Genomic DNA, 26044 nt, shown 5'->3' with positions numbered 1-26044 from the left:
AGTAAAGCACAAGTTTCATGCACAGCTGAGAGAAGGTCTTGTCTAGTCTGTGGGTATATTTGTATGCCATGAATCCGTAGGTATGCGCACACCGGAGCCATACACTTCGTGAAGACTCTGGGGGCAGTAGCGAGGTCAAATGGCAAAACGCTGAATTCAAATATATCGGATCCGACAGTGAAACGTAGAAAGTGTCTGTGAGCAGGATGGATAAAAATGTGGAAATAAGCATCCTTCAAGTCCAGTGAGGTGAACCAATCCTCTCTCCTCAGCAGCAGAAGGATATTTTGTAAGGTGGTCATCCAAAACTTTTTAGGTTTGATGTACCTATTAACATCTCACAAGTCCAGAATAGGACGAAGACCACCGTCCCATTTCGGGATGGTAAAATATCTGGAATAGAATCCATGCAGTCCCTCAGAGTGAGAGACCTGTCGAATCGCTCCTTTGCGAAGTAGCTGGTAAACTTCGTCGCACAGTACTGAAGAGCAAGGTGTAAATCGAATTGGGCTCGATGGAGGAATGTTTTCAAATTCTATCCTATATCCAAGCTGAATGACGGACAACACCCACCTATCAGATGTAATGGACTCCCAACTGGGGAGTCGGCTTTGGAGCTGACCCCCAAAAGGGAGAGGGGAAGGTGGGGAGTGGAGAGATGGAATGGTCCACCCGGACCGTCAACGTTGGCGCTTCTCGGTATCGAAACGTCGATGGCCCTGAGACAAGCGCCGTTGAGGCTGCTGCCTTTGGCGTTGTTGTCTCTGTTGGTATTGCTGCCGAGGCTGATAGTGTTGACGGTAGGAGGATCGAGGCCATGGCCACGTACGTCTTTGCTGAGGAAGTTCCATGCGGCGTGCCGTCATACGTGATTCATGGATCAACTTCAGCTTATGGTCGGTCTTCTGATGAAATAGCCCGGTACCGTAAAACGGCATTTCCTCTATCCTCCTCTTCATTTCTTCAGGGAAATGGCAATTTCTCAACCACGCATGGTGTCGGAGGGAAATAGCACTGATGAGGGCCCTCAAATCAGTGTCCACATGATGCCTTGCAGTGGAGAGCTGTTGTATCGCCACCTGCATGGCCTCCTTTATGAAGACCCTGGCTAAGTCCGCTTGATGGTCTGGAAGGGAAGAGGCAACATTCTCCAGCTTCTGCATTATGAAGTACTGGTAACGTGCCAGCGTCGCTTCATAATTTGATATGCGTAGGCTGAGCCCAGAGGCCGCACAGACCCGGCGCGCGAACATATTGATTTTCCTCCCTTCCTTATCACGAGCGGCCATGTCACCCCTCGACTCACTGCCCTGGGAGGACTCAACCACCACCGAGTTAGGCTTCGGGTGACGGAGTAGGAATGGGATGTCTTCCTCTCGAATCTGGTACATGGCTTCATACCGATGAGACGTTGCCTGTGGTTGAGCCGGTTGGTCCCAGGACCATTGCTTGGTGGAGTGTGGTGATTAATGGTAGAGCTAGGGCTGCGGACTGCTCTCCCGACGATGTCGTAAAAATGATTGGTGCTGGGACCGGGGCGATGATGGGCCTCGATCTCCAGTGACCGAACGAGGCGGGAGATGAGCTCCGCAAATGTGACATGCAGCTCGTCAGGGGATCCAGGGCCCTGGGAGGTAATAACCACATCAGGAGATGTGGAATCCACCTCCGATTCATCCGAGTCTTCATGATAGCGGTACCGGTCGCTAGAAGAGGAGGTTTCTGGAGATGTTGGTCGTCCTCTCTCTGAACGCCTTGATGTAGATGGAGCCCCCCTTGGGACCGATGGTGACCGACGGTCCCGTGGGTAACCAAATTCACCCCAGCCAGTGAAACCACCATAGCCAGGCATCGGCCAGTCCTCATCTCTGCACTCAGACGAACGACCTCGGGGTCTGGGTGGTAAAAGTGAATCTGCAGGTGCTTTGGCTGCGGGCATCGGGGTCGGAGAGTGTTTCCTTGGCGGGGAGCCTCTGATCTCTCCATCGGAAATGGACTACCTAAGCAGTTCCTCTGGTTGCCGAGGAGACACGCTCTCAGGCCGAACAGTCTACCTGGGGGATCCCGGCGGAGTCACCTGCATTGCGGATTGCAGGGTCGGTCCCAAGGGAGTCGGTACTGTAGCGGCGGTCGGTACTGAAAACCCCGATAAACATGAACCCCGGTGTTTGGGGTGGTCGGGTTTCTTACCCTTACGGGCGGGCTTGTCCGCCTTTTCCTTCCTTGGCTTCTTGTGCGCAGAGGGCTTATCTGAGCCAGTATGCTTACGCTTCTCCCATTTCTTGGCTGGGGGAGAAGGTAGCTGCTGGCCCTCCATACAAGTGGCACCTTCGTCCGAAGGACGCTGTGGAGGAGCGGCAGAAGCTGAAGCAGGGCGCTTTGAGGGCGCGGCAGTGGTGGAGGCAGAACATTGAGAGGGCGTGGCCAAAGAGGATCCAGGCCTTAAGACCAATTGGTCAGTTTGCATCAAGGCCTGGTCCCAGAGGAGCTTGCGGAGACTATTCTCCCTGTTCTTTCTAGCCTGCTTGGTAAAGGCCAAGCAATGGCCGCATTTATCAGTTCTATGCCCCTCGCCGAGGCAGAGAAGGCATAGGTCATGCGGGTCCACCGGGGACATTTCGGATCCTCACTCAATACATTTGCGGAATGCCGCTCACTGCGCCATCACAGAAAAGAAGAAAGAAGACAGTGCAGAGGGTAAGATTTTTGGTGTTTTTTTTTTTTAAAGATAGGAATGAAAGGTTTGAGAAATGGGCAAGAGAAAAACTTGGAGTATAAAGATAGAGAACAGATATATGAAAACTGTGAGAACAAGCAGTGAACACAAGGATCAAAGTGAGAGACGAACAGGCACGAGGCACAGCGAATGAGGGTCTCAAAGACTGAGTAAAATGGTGGACACTCCACTCTATTTACACTATGCAGGGGAAGGGGAGCGGAGTTTTTCCCGCCAAAAGTCATTAGCTTTCTAATCTTCTAGCCTAGGCACTGCGCAGGCACAGCACCCATATGTGTGATGCACAGAGGCCACGACGAAGAACCCATGGTTCAACATCAACCCATATTTAATCCTTGAGTGTGGACTATCATGGTCTCCAGAAACCAACCTTTCTCAACTTGGTGACCTGCAGCTGTTTTGAACAAGAACTCCTGACCATTAGCCATGCTTCCTGGAGCTGATGAGAGCTGAAGCCCAAACATCTGGAGGACATTAGGTTGGTGAAAGCTGATCTCCGTCCATTCCAATCTGGCTTTAGGCCTGGGATGAATGACCTATGCTAGGGAAGGTCAAGGGGAAGGGAGTCTCCTGAATATCTTAGTGGCTTCTGGTCTCATCAATGGCCTTCTGGATAGCTCTCTGGGTTGGGAAGGATGTATGAGCTCTGTGCTTCATTCCAACTGAAAAGCTGATTCCAGAAGCTGGCCCTGGGAGACTACTGTTCAGCCCTGTGTTATGCATGCATTCTGCAGGATGCCGTGGGATTCCATCTTGTCTCCCGTGCTTTTCAGAATCTACTTGGAATTGCTGAGGGCCAAAAAGACAGGTTTCCTTACCTGTAACTGTCGTTGTTCGAATGGTCATCTGTGTATTCACACATATGGACTCTTCGCGCATGTGTGGAGCGGTTTTTCAGGAAGATTCCAAAGCTGACTAATTAGTCTTCGGCAGGAGCCTGGCCCCTGTACACAGCTAGTGTGAGGGCAGAGCTCCAGCTGAGACCTTGGTTCAAACCTGAGACCACCGTCATTACTGCGTGAATGGCGCAGAACAACCCATGTGTCCAAGAGAGACACCAGAGGGGATGGTGGGTGGCTATGTGTAAATACACAGACGACCACTCGAAGAACAACCATTACAGGTAAGGATACCTGTCTTTATTCCTTGTGCTCTCTGTGCATCACACATTGGGTGGAGGGTAGTGTCACTCGGTGCAGCAAAGCAGAGAGGATGGATCTGCCAAAGGCGCAATTCTCTCTTGACCTGACATCGAGGCAGTAGTGCTTAATGAAGGTCAACGGATTAGACCACGTGGCCGTCCTACAGAGGTCAATCAAGGACACTTCAGCATAGAGTGCGGTGGAGGTGGAGGTGGCTCTAGTCGAGTGAGCCTTGACAGGTCCAAGAGCCTTGACACCTCGGCAACCCTGGGTTATCATGCTGTGTGAACATGGGTTATCATGCTGTCTCAACCAGCCTCGCTAACAAGCAGTAGTTTGTTAACTGTGAACAACCCACAGTTTCTTACCAAACCATGAATTCTCTTTATGGGTCGCTTGTGGTTATGCCATGGTTTGTTAGCATAGCTGGGTTCAGTTAACATGATAAGCCATGTTTCAACAATAATCCATGCTCAACCCTTGAATAGAGGTTATCAAGTTGTTGGTAATACAATAGCCCACACTCAAGGGCTGAGTGAGGGTTGTCCTTGAAATATGAGTCAGCATGTGCCTGTGCCCAAACATACTAACAAACCAATAGTGTGTCATTGGGTTGTGAACTATGGGTCATTCATGGTTAACAAACCCTTGTTTGTTTGTGTGGCTGGGTTCACACAACATGATAACTCACATTTCAACAACTGCCTATGATTTAACAACAATCCACACTCAGTCCTTGAGTGTGACTTATCATGATTTGCTTTGGCTTGATTTGATCCAGGACCCAGTCTAGATCAAATATTTCTGTTTGTCCTGGGTGTTTGCAAAACTCTCTTCCAGCACCATGTTTCATACACATCAGTTTTCTTCCTAGCAGCTTTCTTCACTGACCAGCTTTCTCATCCATACACTGTGATTAGGAATACAATAATCTGGATGATCTTGGCCATGGTCTCCACTTGACGATCTTTTCTAGTTCCTTCATTGCTTCCCTTCCAAGTCTCAACCTCCTTTGAATTTCTTGGCTGCAGTCTCCCTTTGATAAATGACCATGCTGGTTGGGGCTCATGTGAGTTGTAGTCCTGACCATGGGGAGGGCTCCAGTTTGCCAACCCCTGCAGGACCAGGAACAAAGTTTGAGGGTGCTCAGAGACCAACATTTGTCACAGAAGACCCAAGTGGCTTCCATGCCAAGGAGCGGCTCATCTATGCTCTTCCATGGCACGGAGAAAAATGTGTGCTGTACCCACAAGCTATAATTATTTCTTATTTAGTTACCCAATTTATAGGCAGCTGATATCTACAAAAGTCTTCTCAAAGCAGTTTGCATCAGAACAAATGTAAGGTACAAAACATCCACAGTTAAAAAAGTTTAAAGTGGAGGATAAACTTATAAAGGTCTCCCTTAAAAAGAATTTTAAAAATCTGAAGATAAGCATTCTCAATTAAAACTTTTACAACCAAAGAAGGGATAAGGAGCAACAAACTGGACTGCACCATCACAGGGAAGACCTTCCAGGATCATACCTTCTAACTACTCTAGTGATGGACCATTTGAAAGGGGATAACAAGATCAGCATTACAAATCAAGGTGAAATGAATTATTTCTATGCACATGAAGCCTCGAGTTTCTAATCCACAAGCCAAGGCTTTCTTACCTCCCCGAAGCCTCCCTTGCCAAGGATCCGGTATTGCCTGAAGGTGTCTTTGGTCACTGATTGTCTGGAACAAGAAGACAGCACAAGCCCTCCTTAAAGCCCATTCCACTGAGCCCCAGGCCAGGAAAAGCACCAGGGAGATGCATTGCAGCCAGGTAGGCATCACCTTACCTCTCCAGGTATTTCCACTGGAGGAATCTGTCAAAATACATGCTGTCCTGATAGTTGGTGAAAGGGGTCCCGCTCAGGTACTCATGCAGACGCCTATGGAAGAGATTGGGATCCAGGTGAGGGCTGCCCCTTCCCATGATTTAGGCTTCTGATATGGAATTGCAACTACCAGAGCTACCCATGTGGACGTCTGTTTGGTGGAGTTTTCTTAGGCTGAAGAGGGCCTTCTGCACAACTTCAAATTAACTGGAAGGAAATTCAGCTGCATCCCTGCCAGCCCTGGCCTTCTTATAAGACATGGGTTGCAATCTTAAACATATTTATTAAAAAGTGTTTCTCCCCATCTGTCATTTGGTACAGTTCAAGGAATTTGACAGTGTATGTTCCTGTATTTTATTAACCATAACCTTGCCAAGTCAACTGACCCCAACAAATGATAGTTAATATCAAAATATCATAAAACCTCTTAACTATGGTTTGCTTGAAACACACTTTAAAATGTGGTTTATAAAACTGGCTTGTTCAAACAGACCTTGATTAAGATTAACCATAGTACAGGGTTTGATGCATAAATAAATTGTGGCTTCCAGTCTCCCCACGGCTGCACTGAGAAGGAGAGAGGAAGCATGTGAACACAGGGGAGGGCTAGCCTTATTCCTGTCTTGATAAATTATGGCTTATTGCAGTGTTTGGGGGCATATACAAATACACAGGGCTGCAAGGTTAGGGAGCAAAATCCACCAGCTTCTTCGTGCCCGACAGCTCCAGAGGGGCCCAGCACTCACTGCACACAGCTGCTGAAGAGGTCTTTACAAGGACTTCTCTGCAGGTCTTCTGTGCACTGGCTCATAAGCGGCTGGCCGATCTCTGCCATGTAGCCCAGGGACTAGACCAAAGCAAACACACACACGTCAAGCCATGAGTGACAGCCTAACCCATGCAGCTGTGCCATCTGGAGCACAAGATTCCATTCCATACTCCACATTAAGGTGCTCACATCTCTCATATTCCATATTGTCCTCTGGCTCAGCTTCTTTGGGCCAAACCAGGAAGCATCCATATGGATCTGCAGCCTCAAATACAGTTTTAAAAGTCAGGCCCTGGTGAATCAAAGCTGGTTTTGCTGCCTGTTTAACAATGGAGCTACCCTGGCCTCCCTGGGGAAGGTCTGCAGCTGAGGTGTTGCTATGGAAAAGGCCCTTTGAGGTACCTGCCAATCTCATCTTGTTCAATGGCAGGACAAGCGATGGGGCTTCTGATAAAGATTATGGGTAGGATCAAAGGGGAGCGGTGGTCCTTCACTAGCCTGATTCGGGCCAGCAGAAGTGGGAAGGCAAAGTAACCCAGACTACATGAACCAAGGATGGAACCTTTCGTTCTTCCTCTGCCAGCCCTCTCATCCACTTCCTTGCCTGCATGAAATTCCTTCTCACCTTTGACGAGCAGGCAAGTGCTTAATTACAAGACTGAACTAGATGATGCACAGCAGCCTTCCCCGGCCTTGTGCCTTCCAGTCACACTTGGACCGCAACACCCAGAAATCCCAGCCAACAGCCCTGTTGGATAGGAATTCTGGGAGATGAGGTCCAAACGTCTCTGAAGGCCACCAGGTAGGGGAGGGCTGATGTAAAGGATGCAGCCCCCTCAAGGACTATGTAAACAAACAAGAATCCAGGTATGCTGTAATTACTACAACATTTCCTATCACCGCAGCATCCTTTTCATCATAAAAGAGGATGTACTGGTCTGTCAGTTCCACAGTTCCAGGACCAAGAAGTGACACACATCCTAAGGGGGCGGAATGGGAGTGCAGCTCAGAGTTACTTGGGCGTTAAAATGCAATTATGACTTTGAAGGTGTTGACGCCTGAAGTACCACATTCAATCGCTGGGAGGCAGGGTTCTGCAATGAGTCGGTATGGCTTGAAGGCTGGGGGGAGTAGGTCGGAGGACATCGGCTCAGGGCTGCTCCCTCCCCGGCGCCGAGAGGCAAGCCCTGCTGAGGAGTGTGGAACTGGCAGGCTCCTCACCGTGAGCACCCCAGCACGGTCTCTGCCCAGGGGACGCAGCAGCCGTGGCTCCACTCAGACAGCATGGACACAGGTGCCGTGAGTCCAGCTCTAACCAGTGTGGCCTGCAGGGTGCCTACGGGGGCCAGGCTGTGGAGCTTCCACTGGGCAGGCCTGGATTCGAGCCCTGCTCGGGCCATGGGTTTGCTGGCCACGTTCGGATGAGAGGTGGAAAAGTGGTTCAGGGTTGCACGAATGCGCAAATGCAAGCAGAAGCAGAAGGGGGAGATGCCGCACTTGCCCTCCAGTTCACACATTCCCCTTCTACTTCCATTCTGGATTAACCACAGGGCGTCTTATCCCTCAACCAGGATTGGACAACATCATGTCACGGGTGCAAGCGCACCACAGGCACCCTTTAGGTGCCCACTCAGGTGCCCTTCAATTAATTTGCTTAATTTACACATTCTTACCATTTGTAAGGATCACGGCAAAATAATTTTCTATTGGTGCTGAAGTTAAAAGGAACTCAGCCACGGGGAAGGCTACTGATCCTTTGCCAGAGCCATTTCGTGCTAGTGTCCACAACAGTTTATCTAATGTCCAAAATGAACCCACAGCCCCCTATGCCTACCTTCAAGCATAGTTAATCTTAAATATGGTTAGTTAAACAAGCCAGCTTTCATATGGATTTGGCTAGTTTGGATGACCCATAATTAAGATTGACCACAGTTTATCCAGGTTTGGATGAGACAGGAAACTGTGGCTAATCATAAACAGAAGTGACTGCACCAGAGGAAGAGGAAGAAGAAGTAAAGGTTCATGGGGTTATTCTCAAACTGCAAGACTATCAGCTCAATATATGTAAAAAAAATTGAACATTGGAAGTGTGCTATATAAATCTCAACCATTGTTGTTACCGGGTCTTTAATGTAGGCTCTGTCACTCCTTCCACCTCAACCTGAATACACACTCACATACCACATAGCCAAATTTGTACCTCACTGTTGAAGAACTGACGGATGATCTCTTCTCCCATTCCCTTGCGCTTCTCATCTGGGGAAAGCTCATACTCTGCCTTGGGAGAGAAGAGAAAATAATCATAACAGACTGACTAGCTCAGCCTGTAAAGGACACGACTCCACAGAGCTTGGATTGTGATTCTGAAGATACACTGGACAGTACCTGCCCAATGTCTGGACGGCTGTCATGCTCTGTCTTAGTTGTAGGTCTTTGCATTTCTACATCCCAAATCTCTCCTCATCTCCTACAGGCCTCTTTTCCACATGTGGGGGCCACAAAAAACGGAGGAGAGCATGTTTCATATGCAAAAGGTCCCAGGTTCAGTCTCTGGCATCTCTATGTTTTGTTTTGTATTGAAGAATCAGGTAACAAGGCCTCTGTTTAAAGAGACTCTACCAGTCAATACGAAGATTTTTAGATGGAAAAATATCCTGATCTGGCATAAGGAAACTTCATGCAAGCCACTCAGTGCCGTGCCACATTCTCCTTTTGCTTATCCCCACAGTTATCAGAGGCAACACCTTGAAAACAATGCAATAAATACTACACGCCAACATGGATTTCTCAAGACTAAATCCTGCCAGGTTTTGATTTTTGATTGGGAAACCTCCCTGATGGACTGTGGGGATGCTGTGGACATCATCTCTCTTGACTTCAGCAAAGCGCTTGACAAAGTGCTCTGTGATCTCCTGATCAGCTAAAAGTGGGCTGGATGGAGCAATGGACAGGTGGATCCAAAGCTGGCTCATTCAGACTCAAAGGGCTCCCATCAACGGCACCTTCTCTAACTGGGAAGAGTAACAATTGGGATACTGCAGGGTTCAGTCCTGGGCCCAGTGCTCTTCAACATTTGCATTAATTACTTGAATGTGGAAGTGCCAGGAACGATGATCAAATCTGCAAATGACACAAAACTGGGTGGTACAGCTAATGCCCTGGAAGACAGGAAGAAGATTCAAGGTGATAGGTTTGGAGTGGACTGAAAACAACAGAATGAAATTCAGTAGGGACAAATGCCAAGTCCTGCACCTAGGAAAAAGAAACCAAATGCATTGCTACAAGACGGGGAATAATGGGCTGAACAGTACTGTAAGCGAGAAAAATCTTGGGATGATTGTAGATCACAAGCTAAATATGAGCCAGCAATGCAGTGTAGCTGCAAAAAGAGCGAATTATATTTCAGGCTGCATTTATAGAAGCATCACATGAAGGAACAGTTTCCGTTTACTCAGCACTGGTCAGACCTCCTCTGGAGTCCTGTGTCCATTTCTGATCACCACAGTGGAAGAAAGATGCAGACAAGCTGGAAAGGGTTCAGAGGAGGGCAATAAGGATGGCCCAGGGACTGGGAACAAAGCCCTGTGAGGAGACAGGGCAAAAACTGGGCATGTTTAGTCTTGAGAGGAGAAGACTGCGTGAAGATATAATAGCACTTCACAAGTACTCGAAAGGCTGCCACACAGAGGAAGGCCAGGATCTCTTCTCGATCTTCCCAGAGTGCAGGACATGGAATGATGGGCTCAAGTTCTGGGAAGCCAGATTCCAGCTAGATATCAGGAAAAATGCGCTGACTGTGAGAGCAGTACAACAGTGGAACCGATTCCCAAGGGAGGTTGTGGGCTCTCCCATGCTAGAGGGATTCAAGAGGCAATTGGGCAGCTACCTGGGACTTTTACTTGGAGTCCTGCATTACAGTGGCGGTTGGACCTGATGGCCTCCTGGCTCCTTCCAACTCTGCTTTTCTGTGACTCAGTCTAGGACCGCCCATATGCAGATGTTGCATTCCACCAGCGACCCCCTTGCCATTGCTTTGGAGGGGGAAGGAGGCACCCACATGGCAGTTATGATGGGACTGCTGGTTCCCAGCTGCTCCAGAGGGGTCCTCAGAAAGCCTCCTTGAGGCTGCCTAGTAACTCCGATATGCACTGTCCCTCCCTTGCTCTTCCGACAGCAACACAGGGCCAGCTAGGCCAGGGCTGCTGCAGCAAGCCCCGGGCCCGGGCCCTCCCTCCGTGGGAAAGCACAGCCTTTGCGGGTAGAAGGCCCCTGACTCAGTCCCCAGAATTTCCAGGAAAGCATCAGCCAGAATCCTAGAGAGCCACTGCTAGTCGATGCAGGCAATACTCGATAGAGTATTTATTTTATTTTTGTTTGTTTTTCAAGGAGGAGGAGGAGTATTTTATTTATCCAGCTCAGTTTAGAGCAGATTTCTATGTATTCACACATGGAGTTAACTAGGATGCGACTGATGCTGGGTTGCAAGGCTAGGGGAACGTTCCACCTGGTGGCCAATGGACCCGGGCCAGGTCAATGGACCCTTTGATGCACCTGGTTCAGTGGAGGGAAAAAGTAACAGAACTGCGTGTTGCAGGGAATCACACCAGACAGTGGGCTTACCCAATCAGGCAGTTTGTACCCCTGTGCAGCAACCTTCCAGGGTAACTGGCAAGGGAGCTCCCCATCATGCTGATGATGCAAGAGAGTAGAAGAGCATCCCCCACAATCTGGCTTTTGATCCCTGCCCTCTCCTAAAAATGCCCATGTTAGAAGAAGCAGTGATTTCCTTCTGGCCCATCTAAAGGTCTGTCGTCTACCTCCATTCTCCTCGAGCACTCTCACATTCCTGAGCGATCAACCCGCTTGACTTCTAAAGTTCTCCTGCTCTCTTAAATGACGCTGGCCCTTATCTTCCCTGTGGAATTCTATGACAAGGTTCTGAGATGGCTAGACGGAGGGGATGCAGTGGATGTGGTATACCTGGATTTCAGCAAGGCCTTTGACAAAGTGCCCCATGATATCCTGGTGGAGAAACTGAGGAGTTTTGGGATACACCAAAGCACTGTCCGGTGGATTAGGGCATGGCTGACTGACCAAAAGCAGAAGGTAACCATTAGCGGGGAATCATCAGGATGGTGGCCAGTGACAAGCGGGGTCCCCCAGGGCTCTGTCCTGGGGCCGATCCTGTTTAATCTTTTCATTAACGACATGGAAGAAGGGGTGAACAGTCCGCTGATCTAATTCGCAGACGACACTAAAACTGGAGCAGTGGCCACAACTGAAGAGCAGGTACTCCAGATCCAAAAGGACCTGGACAGACTATGGAAGTGGGCAGGAGACAACAGGATGGCATTCAGTGTGGATAAGTGCAAGGTCTTGCACTTGGGGCATAGGAATAGGTGTCATAAGTACAGGTTAGGTGATAAGTGGCTGGAGAGCAGCACTTGTGAAAGGGACCTCGGGGTGCTGGTTGACTGCAGGCTAAACATGAGTCAGCAGTGTGATGCAGTGGTCAAGAGGGCGAACGCCACCCTTGGTTGCATAGCCAGAAATGTGGCTTCTAGATCGGGAGAGGTATTATTACCACTCTATATGACTCTGGTGCGCCCGCAACTGGGGTATTGTGCTCAGTTTTGGGTCCCTCATTACAGAAAGGATATAGCCAGGTTAGAGTCAGTGCAGCGTAGGGCCACAAGGTTGGTGGCCGGTTTGTAGGGGATGCCGTGTGAGGCAAGACTGAAGGAACTGGGTCTCTTCAGCCTGGAGAAGAGGAGACTCCAAGGGGATATGTTGGTGACATACAGGTATGTGAGGGGATGTCACATGGAGATGGGTAGAGACCTGTTCCTCCCCTGCAGAGGAAGGCAGGACACGCTCCAACAGAGCAAAGCTCAGGGAGCCAAGGTTCCATTTGGATGCCAGGAAGCACTTCCTGACAGTTAGGACCTCGAGGGTGTGGAATGGGCTTCCATGAGAGGTTGTTGAGGCCCTATCAGTGCGCGTGTTCAAGGATAGGCTGGACGTGCACATGGTGGGCATGTCATGAGCAGAGCCGGCTGGTGCCAGAGGTCAGACTAGATGGCCCGGGAGGCCCCTTCTGACTCGCTCTGTTTCTATGTTTCTAGTGATACTTCTTCAACCCAGAGGTCCAGTCAAGCACTCCTGCATGCGTCCCTGCCTTTCAAATCCCTCTTGAATCAAATTTCTTACACTAGGGATTTGGGGACAGAAAATTCCGAGTGGGCATAGGATGTTGAAACACCAGGAAAACTAGTGGGTTGTGTGAGAGAGGGAATCTAATGGCCGGAACTCTGCATGGAAACACTCCGCACTGCAACGTTTCGCTGCACAGCCCCACTTGTCCGACTTTAAAATGGTTTGAAATGAAAAGTCCTCTAGAAATCATCTGAAAACACATACAGTGGGGCCATGATTGATCATCTCCGCTGGGGAGTTTTGGTGCCACCACGAAAAAAGCTCTGTCTCCTGTACTTGCTGGTGCAATCTCATGAGTGACGCAACTGATAACAGGTCATCCACCATTTATTTTAAGAACCGGCCAGGCTAGTATGGGATTCAAATTTAGACTGTATTCACTTTGGGCAAAGACCCTTGTATGTTTGGTTTCTGTTGTCCTTTATATTATTCTGTATAGCATGATGTACACCAGCCTCCTCCAACCTGATGCCTTCCAGATGTAACTGCAACTTCCATTATCCACAGCCAATAGAGCATTTGGTCATACCGGCTGAGGACGACAGGCACTATAGTATCCTCTATCTGGAGGTCCCCATGATGGGGAAGGCTGCTGTACATAAGTGGCACCACACAAACAAAGAAGGTTTCGCTTCCACACACAGCAGGAGCACTGCCAGGTAAGCCCGACGGTGTGGAAGAGAGGCATCCAATGGGGGAAGAGCTCAGTAGCCAAAGGGCCCAGGTCAGGGCCCTCCAACACCTGGCTAGTCAAAGTGCTTTGTCCAGTGAACAAAGCTAACTTCTGAGTTTGTGCATTGCATGAGACCCCCATTGCCTGCATGCACATCATTTGGCCTCTCTGATCTCCACCTCCCTGGCTGTTTTCCATGGGACACACACTGCTTGTGTATGGCTGGGGAGAGGAACACACTGCTGCTATAAAAATCTGGCCTGTGGGTTCCCTCTTGAATGTTTTGGAACATGGCCTGGTGCTAGGAGACGGGAGAGAAACAAGAAAAGGACGCTATCCTGCCCCCATTGCCAGCCTGTGGCTAGACTACGAAGCAGGTGAAGGGTTAACTGGCCTGGCATGCATTGGACAAAACCAAGACAGGAGTCCAGCAAAGTCGGATACAAAGCCGGCTGGTGGCACTTCAGCCAAGGGAGGGTAGCTGGAGCTGAATAAATAGGCAATCAGAAAATGAAGCAGGTGTGTGTGCGTTGTGTGAGTGTGAGTGTGTGCATGAGCACAGGCTTTTAAAAGAAGCCACAGCCCTCTCTCTTCTTAAAAACAGGAAGATCCAAAATAGGAAACTGGTGGGTTCAACATAGCCAGAATGGCTCAGGGGTCATTGCCATTTTCCAGACTCAAGTGACATCTGTGTTTTCCTTAATGAAAAAGCCGCTGGGCCACTGCCATGAGAAATGAATGGGAAAGAATGCGCAGCATCTCCCAAGGGGATGGATGGAAGCTCTCTGTTCTGGACCCCGAACTGCAGGGGGCTCCCCATGAAGTTGCAACATGAGGCCACCCGCAGCTAGGTAAACAGAAGAGGGGTGAGACAGGGAGTGTCTGGGGTGGCCAAAAGAAGAATGAAAGCATCCAAAGCTGGAGTGTTACCGATCCAGCAACTCCTGACCACAAGGTTGGTGGGATCAGAGCTGGGTAATTATTCGCAAGGGCGGCCACAGATCTGTAAGAGGTAAGCAGGCAAGTTTGGGAACATGTGCACACAGATACAGCTGCAGGTCAGACATCCTGCTGACAGATTAGGTCTGCAGCAGCAGAATGGATGGGCAAGCCAGGTGAGCTTAGAGTAACGTCTTGTAGATTAAATGGCATTTATTATTTTTATCTGGCTTTTCTACTCCGAGGCCGAAAATAGCCCACCAGATTGAAAGTACAGCTGCACAGGACGGAAGGAAGGAAGGAAGGAAGGAAGGAAGGAAGGAAGGAAGGAAGGAAGGAGGGAAGGCGGAAGCAACATAAGGCTAAGAAACTGGAAATGGAGGAAGTCAAACCCATTAAAGAACAGAGAGACAAGCATAGCATAACGGCAGGAATCACAGGCTCCTTGCAAAAGTTGAGAAGTGCACTGAAAGAGGTGGGGGTGACAGAGCATCATGGAGAGGGGCTTGCAGAACAGCAGCGCCACAACATGGCACAATAAAGACCAAACCCGTATCATTGGTGAAGTCTCTGGGAGGTCTCTGCTGCTTGAAGCTCTGTTCCAGTTTTATTTTCCCCAAATCCCAGTATATCGCAGATTAAAAGAAGCACATGGGGTCAGGCATCAGACTGAAGCTGGAAGTTACAACCACAGCTCCTGAAGGGATCAGGGGGTCGAGAGTACGTCCTGTCTTGGCCCTCCCCAAACCCCACAACAGCTCCTGCCCCACAGGCTTTTTGCCTGGCAATCTCTGTAAACACATATGTGTAGCATGGATGTTTTCTTGAAAGTGCCTTCTTTTTGGTTTTGTTTTGTCTTTTAATTTGCAGAAGCCCTATTCTGTCTAGCACTGCAAAGCTGAATTGACTAATTGGTTAGTTAGAAGAATGGATTTAAAAGACTATGATTGAAAAGTTGCCCGCCATTTTATCAGAGCAGGTGCCCTTTCAGGGCTACATTACATCTCATGTTACATATGTGGTGCATTCTTCTATATATGGCTTTGAAACATGTACAGGTAGGTGCCCTTGGCTCAGTCTGAATCAGAAGCTCTTAGCAGAGGGGAAGTCAGATCTGGCCACTATTCCTTTGGGGGTTCACCTGAATGCTGATGTGTACAAAATAAAGAAAACCCCTCCCTACAGAAAGCTATTGCACCAGGAAGAAGTCAGGGCAGAATTATATGGCTCCCCTCTTGCCCACCCTCCAGGGAAATGGAGTGGGCAGAATCCTCTCTCAATGGACAGCTCCAAAGCATGTGACCGTGCTCAAAGGGTGGGTACAGCGTGTCCAACTTGGAGCGTTTAAAGTTTGAAGGCTCTGCTAAGAGCTATTCCATTCCCAGACTCTATTGACTAAAGTTGGGACCTTGTGCTAGTAAAGCGATAGGGAGAGAGAGATGGGATGCAACATGGCTACCTTATTTATTTATTTGTTTGTTTAGAGTGTTGTATGCCGTCCCATCGCATACATAGCCTCGGGACGGCTTACAAAAAATAAAATAAAACATCATACACATAAAATCCAGATCCACCCTGGTTGCAAATTAAAACCTATAAGCTGATATTAAAAGTTGTTAAAACATTGTTGAAATAAAAAGGTCTTAGCCTGGTGCCGAAAAACAAATAACGACGGTGCCAGGCAGGCCTCTCTGGGGAGCACATTCCATAGGCAGGGCGCCATCACAGAGAAAGCCTTCCTCCGGGTACCTTGGTGCGAAGGCATTCTCTGAGACAACCCCAGAACCTCAGGAGGGTGGGGGAACAGGCTTCCTGAAACTGTGGATTCTGATAAGTCAGAGACAGGAGAAAAGACAAGCCTCCAAACCTTGAGGAAACCAAGCCTTCAAAGCCATTGGACAAAGGGTACTCCCACACATCAAACGGCCTCATCCAAGAGAGGTGGGATGGAGGAGGTCCTCTAAAAGTGTGACACACCTCCTGCTAACGGTCCCAAGTTTCCTCACCACTGCTCAGGTCTCTTTCCTGTCTCTGAAAAATCCATCTAGAAAGAGAAAGGGAAACCCACACCATGCCTTTGCATCAGTAGCACTAGGAGACCTCAGCCTGCGAGCACCCCAAAACGCAGCACCTCCTAGTTCCCTCAGTTCTCAGTAGAGCTGGCTGTGTGCATGGAGTTTCACAGAACTGCAGTTTTAAGCCCACTGAGTTTCCGCCCGTTGCAGGCCTGCAAAGAAAGGATCACTTTCCGAACATTTGTTTCCCATTTAGCAGCCATCTGACCAGATTGGCATTCCTGTCACTCACATTCAACAAGCTTATGCAAACCCAAAGGGGAAAAAGACTAATTTTTTTGGTACACTGTTTAAAACTGGCTGGTAGGCCCAGGGGCTCCTCCCTATCCAGGCCGACACAAATTTAAGCGGGTTTAACAAGATCCCTCCAGTTCAGAGAGAGGTTTGATTGCATGAACAGTTTGGTAATGGGAAACATAGATCATTTTATGAGGCTCATGTTCCCACTTAAACAGCATCTCAAAGTGCTTCCTGGCATTGCAGAAGTGCAGAGGAAGAGCAAGGAGATTTCAGATCAGTAAACTTTTGTGCTAGCTCCCAAGAAGAAAGAAAGGAAGAAAAAGAATTTCCTTTAAGATTAAAACAAGTTGACATGACCCGGAGCAATGGTTTGTTCTGCTGGATGTAAGAGGCTTCCAGAATCAGCAAACTTTCGAAAGGAAAGGAGGGGTGGGGGTCGGAAGGCAGGGGGCTGAAGCACAAGAAAACACTAGGATATTATTTCAGATGAAGGGCTGACTTTTAAATTACACGTCATCTGGATGGAATGGGCTGAGAAACACTCTCTCCTCTCCCAACGGAAAGGTCGCTCTTCAGGAATTTGTTTTTTCTCTTGCTTTAAAAAAATAAAAACAAAAAGTTTGCCTTCCCCATGTCAGCAAATCAGGAAGGCAGCAGCGAAACAGTTGTAGGGAGAGAGCTGGGAGAATAAAAGAGAAAGTGGCCGTGTAAAAAAAGGCAATACATGGATTCAAGCGAGGGCAGAAAAGAGGAACATTGGCAGCGTTCCAGAGAACTGCCTTCCTTTGCATACAAGCAGGAGAGCCCCAAGTTGCTCCATGGAAATCTGAATGCTTTTCTTCTGTGACAAAGAGAGTATCACCAAATTGCGATGCTCAGCCATGGAAGTTTCCCTCTGGTCTGGGCCCCACACTGCGTGGCAAAGCCCACTTGTGTGATGGGCAGAGTCCACGGCAAAGAAGGGGCACCCACCTTCCCGAACATGCCTTCACATGTGGTTCGAGAGGCAGAAATTGTGGCATGTGCCTAACGCCTCTGGAGTATGCATTTGTTTCCGCAGGCCTCCCCTAGCTTGGAAGGGACTAAGGGACTATGACCCACTCCATTTCATTTATGACTTTGCTGCAATGTTTTCCATGGTTCATTGCTTTATATCGTATGATATATGCATTTTAGTGTGAACCAGTTGGAGATTTCATTATATGAAAAGGTACAGACATTATAAATAGGCAAATCCTTCTTGTCCTAACCATGGGCCCATGAAGATTCCCCTTGGGGCCAACTAGACTCCTTTTTCCTCTGAAAGTTTATTTATTGCTTTATTTTTATTTTGTTTTAACTGGGAGCCTACCTTGCTGCAAAGTGAAGCATTGCCCTGTAACACCATCTTGAGTTCAAAAGAACTGTTTTCTGTTTTGCAAGTTGGACCCTTTCCTCTACCTTGCACTGGAGGTCTTGGGGAAGTGGGGGTTTTTTAGTCTTACTGGTTTGGCCTCTGGGAAATGAATGTCTGGAGACCAGTCAGGCCCAGTATGATAGCCATTTTATGATTGGATAAAGTATCTTCATTACAGCCATTTTGTGAAAGCTCCCATGACAGTCACTCAAAATTCTAAATGTGACCAGTGACCCCAAAAGTTTGGAGACACCTGTCACCCATATGACTCTGTTCAGGCAACATAACCCACCCTCAAAGGTGGTGCATGGGCTTTTGTTGAAGCTGTCTGAACCAGCTATTCTAACAGGTCATGGCTTGTTAGCCACAAACAATCCATGAAAGAACCCACAGTTTGTTGCTAGGCTGTGAACTGCGAATGGTTCACTATGGTTTGTTCTTGCAGCTGGTTCAAAGAATTTTTTAACTGCATGGTTCCACAGCAACCCGAGTGTGGGTTCTCCTGTTGGCCAATCCCAGTCAATCCCAGTCCCATGCTCTGTCCAGATAGCATGTGCTGAGTTTATGTCTGTCTGCTATTCAAGAAGCCAGACAATTTTTCCATCCAGTCGAGCATTCCCTGTTCTGATCTGCATTGCAGTTTGTCTGCCAGAGAACCTGCGAGCTGAGACCTTCTGAACACGGAGTGTGTGCTCTTCTCCCACTCTTGGTTCCTCCCTCTCCACCACCTCACTTCTTCAGGACCTTCCCGAGATTGGAACAGAAGCTTCCCCTGGGGTATCGCATTGCCTGCTGCAGCCAGCAAAGCTCACGCCGAGCCAGCCTGATCCGGACGCTCCGTTCGCCTTACCACAGCGTCCAGAAAATGGATGCACCGTAGCAGCTCCACCCGGGTCTCACAGAACTGGCGGAAAAGCAGGCGGCCAATGGGTTGCTTGTCACACAAACTGCTGTAATCTCGTTCTGAAAATGAGGAGATGGGACAGGGTTTATTTTCTCCACAGACAGAAGTCACAGGGCTCCAGCGAGAGGACCCTCAAATGCAACTGGGCAGTAACAGCAGGAGCTGAAGTGAAGTAATTCCCGTTATCCTCCAGAGAAGCCATCCACCAGAGTCTTACTCAACTCTGCCAGGGTCTTACTTAAGCCAGAGTCTTCCTTGACTGTGCCACTTTGCATGCCAGCTCTGGATGCTGTTTAAATGGAGAACAAACCAACAAGCACCCTGCATCTCTGGTACATCCCTTGCAGGGAAAGCCGTGTGAGGCAAGACTGCGGGAAGTGGGTCTCTTCAGCCTGGAGAAGAGGAGACTCAGAGGGGATCTCTTGGCAACATACAGGTATGTGAGGGGATGTCACATGGAGATGGGTAGAGACCTGTTCTCCCCTGCAGAGGAGGGCTGGATGTGCTCCAACGGAGCCAAGCTCAGGGAGCCAAGGTTCAGTTTGGATGCCAGGAAGCACTTCCTGACAGTTAGGACCCCCAGGGTATGGAATGGGCTTCCACAGGAGGTGGTTGAGGCCCCATTGGTGAGGGAGTTCAAGGATAGGCTAGACATGCACATGATGGGCATGTCGTGAGCGGAGCTGGCTAGATCCAGGGGTCAGACTAGATGGCCCGGGAGATCCCTTCTGACTTGCTCTGTTTCTATATTTCTACTGGGATGACAGACGTGAAAGAGGGACATTCAAGGATGAAGAAATGTTGGTAAGATGTTGCATGAGCTTTTTGCATTCATCACAATCCAAAAGGAAGTAGAGAGAAATCCATAGCCAAACTATGCCTTCAGCAAATACAACTTTCCACACAGGCAAGCTCAGTTTAAATGCCAACCCAAACCATAGTTGTATATCATCTTCTGTATGATGTCTAAATGGACTAACCAAAGTTTGTGGGCAGCTTGCAAACCATGGTATGCCCTAATTATAACTTGGTGGCATGACAAATCCTAGTCACATGAGGCTTCACATTTAGAGACTGGAGTGCTGAGCCAGTGAAAACCGAAAGCACCTGTAAACTGTGGTTTGCCTGTGCATGCTCTGAAAGTCAAGCCATGTCAAGATTTGACGTGATGTCTGAGCTGATCTATAGGCACTTTATCTTTAGGCACCATATCTTCCATACAATTGCAGCAGGCAGGCAGGGAGTCTGGCATTGGGCAGAAGTCACCTTCCCAGAAAGGGCCACCCTTTTTCAGGGCTAAGCATTAAAAAACTTATTCACTTCCAGAAATTTCAGGTGGAGTCTAATAAAAGAGAAAAATATATTAATGGGAGTCTCTTACTGCAGAATGTTTTTACTGCTTCCGGAGCAGTGCAATTATAGATGTAAGTTTTAAACTGTAAGGCTTAATTGCCATCTGCATGCTTTTAGGTGTCCAAATAAGCTTGTAAGCACCTCAACTTCTCTCTTGAGCGACAATTTAAATCCTACAATCTGCTCCCTAAGGCTGCCTTCAGTCAGGATGCCGCTAACTTCGAAATACATCTTATGAGAGTTACCGGGAGTTTTAAGAAATGAACAAAGCCAGCATATCCGATCACTGTGTGGACAGTCCCCGGGGGGTAGGGAAGGCAAAGAAAAGGCTGACTACTAGGTAAAAGAAAGCTTGCTCTCTCTCTCTCTCTCTCTCTCATGCACATGCAGATGCTCTGCCATAAATGTGCCTGTACGTCATGTGCAAAGCCAACATGGCAGGACATTCTCAAGGCTGCCTCCCCCTGGGCGCTGCAGAGGCTGGTCCCATGCTGTGCTCAGCTGTGCACTGCACATTCCAGGCCAGCAACCTCTGGCTCAGCTCTTGGCTGAGCCGTCCGTTTCTGCTCCTTCTTGGTTCATACGTAAACACATCTTGAAGCTCAGCGTGCACCCCTTGGAAAAACTGCAGGTTTGAGTTGTGGGCAACAGACAAGAGGCAGGACACACTGATGCTTTGCAAAAGCCTGGAAGAAGAGCCGGGTCATGCAAGCACTGAGGGTCGAAGCAGAGATTACTATGCCTATCTGACAGCTAATCTTTGTCAGGTTTCCTTCATAGCAGGCCTGTGGTCCACTCTGTGGAGGCCTTCAAATATCCAGGGACCTGTTGGGTTTATCTAGGAGCATTGTTCTCCTTCTTCTTGGCTGAGTCTTTTTTATTGTATTTTAATGCTATTTTAGTTATTTTTAATGTTTTAAATGTTGCTTTATCACTGCATTTTATTGTTTTTCTATCCAGTTGTGAGCTTTAGCTATAGGCAGTATGGAGATGTAAATAAACAAGCAAACAAATAATACTCTAGATCCTGATCTTAAAAGCCCTTCCCCGCATCCAGCATGCCAGGGACCCAGCCCAGACTGGGACCCTGCACCTACTCTAGAGTAAAACTGTGAGTCAGAAAGATGTACTTGGTAGATACTGATTTAAAGCAATGCCTGTTTGGGTCCAGAGGGCCTGGAACAGTGATCAACTTCTTCTCTGCCAGCTATCCAGACAGAAATATTCTGCATGCCTGCCTTGGCAGAAGAAGACTTTTCCTTTTGTTACTTTACCCGGAACATGTCTCACAAAAGCCGTTGGGACACATGAGCCGTTGAGGACAGCCAGAGGCACTGAAAGGCCCATGGAGCAAATGGTTTGAGCTGCTTGCCATGTACCTCTGAGAAAGGGAGGGATGGAGATGCGAAGCATCTGGAATGAGCCCCACTGCACTGCACTGCACTGCACTGCACTGCACTGCACTGCACTGTCTTGATGGGGAGGACCAGATGATGGGGAAATGGGAAGAAGAGGTAGCTCCGCTAATATCCCCTCCGATGAAACCAGGGGCAAGGGCTTGGGCAAGGTGGGCCGTCTTGCTACGATATGCAAGCGGTGGCTAAGAACTGCTCTACACCAGGGGTGCCAAATGATAGATTTGAATCTATTAGTGGATCTCAAGGTGATCTATACTAAACCAAGCAAGGGTTTCTGACTCCAGCTTGGTGGAAAACCAGAAAGGTTTCCCACTTCAACTAAGTTAAGTTGCTGAAAAAAGAATGCTTGCGGGGAAACTGGGAAGATATGCCTCTGTGTGAGAGGATCAGTGAGCCTATCCATAACCTGGTTCACACTGAACGACAAGCCAGAGCATGGGCGAAATATGGGTTGTCATTGAATAGTGGACTGCTACATACGAACCCTGGACTATTGTTTTATGAGTTTTTAACCACAGAGTACCCATGGTTTGTTTGGTTGTAAACTCAGGCTATTCATAGTTAGCAATCTACAGTTAAACCATAGTGCAGGGTTTAAACCTAATAAGAGCTCACAATTCAATGAAAACCCATACTTAGTCTGCACTTAAGATTGTCCTTAGGCTGAGGAAGCACTCAGAGGCACTTGGTTCCTTAAGATTTGGCATCTGCCTGCCTGCCTGCCTGCCTGCCTGCTTGCAGTTGGTAGATTTCAGGATTCCAGTAAAAATGAACAAACAGAAAAGTTGATCCTGCAAGTCAGCTTGCAAGTTTGTTCATCCTGGTCTACACCATACAGAGTAGTACAGTGGTACATTTTGAAGTACAGGAACTCAGCTCGTGTAGGGATGCCCCCAGGAAAGATACATATTTATATTTCACTTTTCTAACATTCATTTTCAAAGGAACTGATGCCCCACTTAAACCAGGGTGAGAAATGCCTCGTAGCCCAGTGTCTTTATTCATGTCTGGAGACATTTGCAGAACCATTTTCCAGTGATGGGTACAAGAGAAAATCGGCATATCATTGCTTAAACTCCTTGTTGCCAGTAGCTAAGCCTAAGGCAAGACCTTGCAGCCTTTTAGAGAAGGGTAGATCTGCACAAAAGCCAGGAACACCCACAAATAATCGGTGATGAAGGGGAGCCAGGCATGACCATTTCAGGCTGGCCAGAGGGCCAGATTGGGCAACAGCTCTCAAGTTAGCAGCCTCCTTCGTGAAGCCCAGATACAAAATACAAACACGACAGAAATAAAACCTCATAATTAGTTGATGGAACATGACTGCAGTGCCAGTCAGTGCATAATTATATGCAACATCCGATTGTACAGATTCAACTCATAAAGCACAAGTGAACTTACAAATGTGAAAGAGATCCGCAGCCAGCTGAAATGCAACCTCTGGCATGCAATTGGAAATGCAAACAGACTTGTAGGAAACTATTCCAAAACACAAGGTCAGGCAATACCTTAATTAGGACTAACCAATTATGCACAAATTTGTGCACAAACTTTCAAGAGCTCCATTTTTTCCCCCATGAAACAAGAAATGGCAAAATGCAGCTAGGGAAGGGGGGAAAGAGGAAGGAAAAGCAAGCAGGCCGATTTCTTGAGTTCTGCATACAAGTGCTTATTTATTTATTGTTATTTGCTCCATTTACATCCTGCCTTGTCCTCCAAGAAGCCTGAGGCAGTGTACATGATTCTCCCCCTTTCCATTTTATCCTTACAACAACCCTGCGAGGTAGGTTAGGTGAGAGTCTAGCACTGGCCCAAAGTCATCCAGGAAGCTTCATGGCTGAGTGGGGACTAGAACCTGGAACTCCCAAGTCCCAGTGCAACAGTCTAACCACCACACAACACTGGCTAAGTGGGTTAGCTGTGCAAAATCAAAGCAGTAACCAGCCGCTGGTTAATTATGAGATTCAATTTGCCTGTTTTCGCTCCACTGCACCACTGATAATGCACCCAAGTGAGTTGGGTATCCAGGCAGAACTATAGCTGACTTTTATCATGTGACTTCATTCCCAGAGTACACAGCTGTTTTTCACAAATTAGCAGTGCAGGGGCCCCAGTCTGGGCTGAGGCTACAGCATGGGAGCCTGAAGAGGGTTCAACTCCCACCCACCTCCCCTACAAGACTTTCATTCTGGACTGAGGGGCCTGCACTGGCAGTCTTCAGGGCGAACAACACTCAAGAGTAGGACAATGTGATTCAAGCCACCTGGCTCATGGAGGTACCAAGAACAACCACCACAAAAGCTCTTGCTTCCAAAAATCAGGAGCAAGGCCCACGGTGTCCCTCTCTAGGAAGTGAATTTGAATAGTTCTTGGGATACTTTCTGCCATGAAAGCAAAACGCAAGATGCTCTGGACCTCACCACTTACCCAGGCTCTTCCGAAGTTCATCGCACTGGCTGATGTGTGGGAACCTGAGAATCTCTCTCCATTTCTTACTCCTCCCTTTCCGCTTCCCTCCACCGCCTGCAAATTATGGAGAGAGAGGATGAGGTTATGGTGGGGAAAGAAAAAGACAGAGGGATTATTTCTTTTGGGGATGATAAAACAACGTTTAATGAATTTGGCCTGCAGACCTACATTTCAGTATGTCCTGCTTTAAAAGAAAACTTTGCCAGGGCTCATATTCAGGCTGAGGAAGGGCTGGACCATACTTACAGTGATGGCCTGCCTTCAGAAGTGCCTTCACCACGGGAACCAGAATGTGCTTGCAAAGTTGAGCGTATGAATGAGATCATGAGTCCTTCTGTGTCCATCATTTTTGGGGAGAATTTCGGGAACCAACGGAGATTAGGGGATCTGCTAAAAATGGGCCATGGTTGCCCTTGTGATTACTGACTGCTGGGAGGGATCACCACCTGCCTGTTACCTATTCCTGCTATAGCATCCCTTCCCACCACTGCAAAAAGCAGAGCAGGTGATACTTTTGGACTTCTGCCATGCTAGGAAGCCTCTAGCCCAGCGCAGGTGCTACCAAGGAGTTGTTCTGGAGCATACAGAAGTACGGCAGCGTGTCTCACAGCGGGGATCTGACCGTCTGTCATCCTGACAGCCAAATTCCGTTTCAGAGAAGCTCATAGTGATGGGAGACAGAAGGAAACTACCAAATAATTGGCGGTTAGGTGGAAAGGGGTGGGCTCAGGGAGGCAGGAGGGAAACCCCAGAGTTCTGGATCGGAACGCCAGGCCACCCCATGTGTTACCCTGGCCAGATGTTTTGCTCCTTTGGCTCACGGTGAGATGGGGTGGCGTGGAAGTAATTTCACGTTAGCTCCAGAATCAGTAAATAGACTTCACCCTTGGGGCATGCCTCTTGTTTGTGTGGCCATTGCTACAATATTGCAAGTAATTCCGTGTTGCTTTCTGTTTAACAAACGCTCAGTGTGGTTTACAAAATAAAATACAATCAAATAACTGAAATACAACAAAAGCATGAATTCACATAGGCTCACACACAAAGAGAAAACACCAAGAAAGCACAGTTTGCATAAACTATGAGGACAGTAACATTTAGCAAAGCAACAAACTAAGCGACTGCTGAAATGAAATCTTGTATGTAGCACCGAAAGGCTGTATGAAAAAGAAAGCAAGGTAAGTCTCCCTGTTCGGGGCAGAGTGGGCAGACGGCAGGCTTGAGATCAATGGGGCAATGTGGACCGGATCAATAAAAGTCCCAATCAAGGCCGCCTAACCATTCTGTAGAGTCGGCGGATTTGGGATTCCGCCAAAGGGCAACACATAACTACCTACCTGATTTTTCAACCAAAATAAAACTGTGGCTGAAGGTACTATGCACATTACTGAGAGAGCCTGGAGGGCCCCATTTGCTGCCTTGCACTAAAATATATTCAGCTGGCTGTTTAACAGCAACAAAAGGGATCCTACACTAGAGCAGACTGTTGAGTTGGAAGTCAATTCAAGTCTGACACAGAAAGAAGGACAGACAGACATCTTGGCCAAGGATACCGTCAGAGACACACTGCTTCCTTCATTCTAGGTGTGTGACCCCACCCTTTCCAACATGCTGTTTTTGCAGCTTGCTCTCAGTGCGGCATCAGTGTGCTACTCCAGTGTGGGGAGAAAGTTTCAAAGTTCTGCTGTGGCACTCAGGAAGAACCTCTCCTGCACCTCTGCCAGATGCAGTTCAAATGCTGATGCTCCGTCTTGGCAAACAGGTAAGGCTCGTGCCGGATAAGGTGGTCCTCTACTCCTTTCCATGCTGCCCAAAACAGATGTGATGTGAAATCCACATCAAGGG

General features: G+C 48.2%; 1 protein-coding gene across 5 annotated transcripts in view; it reads right to left on the bottom strand.

The window, feature by feature from the left end:
• LOC123027071 (G protein-coupled receptor kinase 5-like) overlaps nt 1-26044 on the bottom strand; it is a 100568-nt gene that overhangs the window by 22779 nt on the left and 51745 nt on the right. For 2 of the 5 annotated variants that reach the window (XM_044437436.1, XM_044437440.1), the window contains exons 2-7: nt 24158-24253; nt 18906-19018; nt 8717-8794; nt 6494-6594; nt 5709-5801; nt 5538-5601 (exon numbers count right to left, since the gene is read on the bottom strand). In XM_044437436.1, the coding sequence (XP_044293371.1) occupies nt 5538-5601; nt 5709-5801; nt 6494-6594; nt 8717-8794; nt 18906-19018; nt 24158-24253 (545 nt within the window). Of the gene's footprint in view, nt 1-5537; nt 5602-5708; nt 5802-6493; nt 6595-8716; nt 8795-18905; nt 19019-24157; nt 24254-26044 lie in introns of those variants that run through there. The other 3 variants (XM_044437438.1, XM_044437437.1, XM_044437439.1) reach the window with 3 other exon arrangements.

This window comes from Varanus komodoensis, unplaced genomic scaffold (genome assembly GCF_004798865.1).
Source record: "Varanus komodoensis strain SLA01 unplaced genomic scaffold, ASM479886v1 scaffold30, whole genome shotgun sequence".
Lineage (NCBI taxonomy): Eukaryota > Metazoa > Chordata > Lepidosauria > Squamata > Varanidae > Varanus > Varanus komodoensis.
This window is presented reverse-complemented; position numbering and strand designations above follow the sequence as displayed.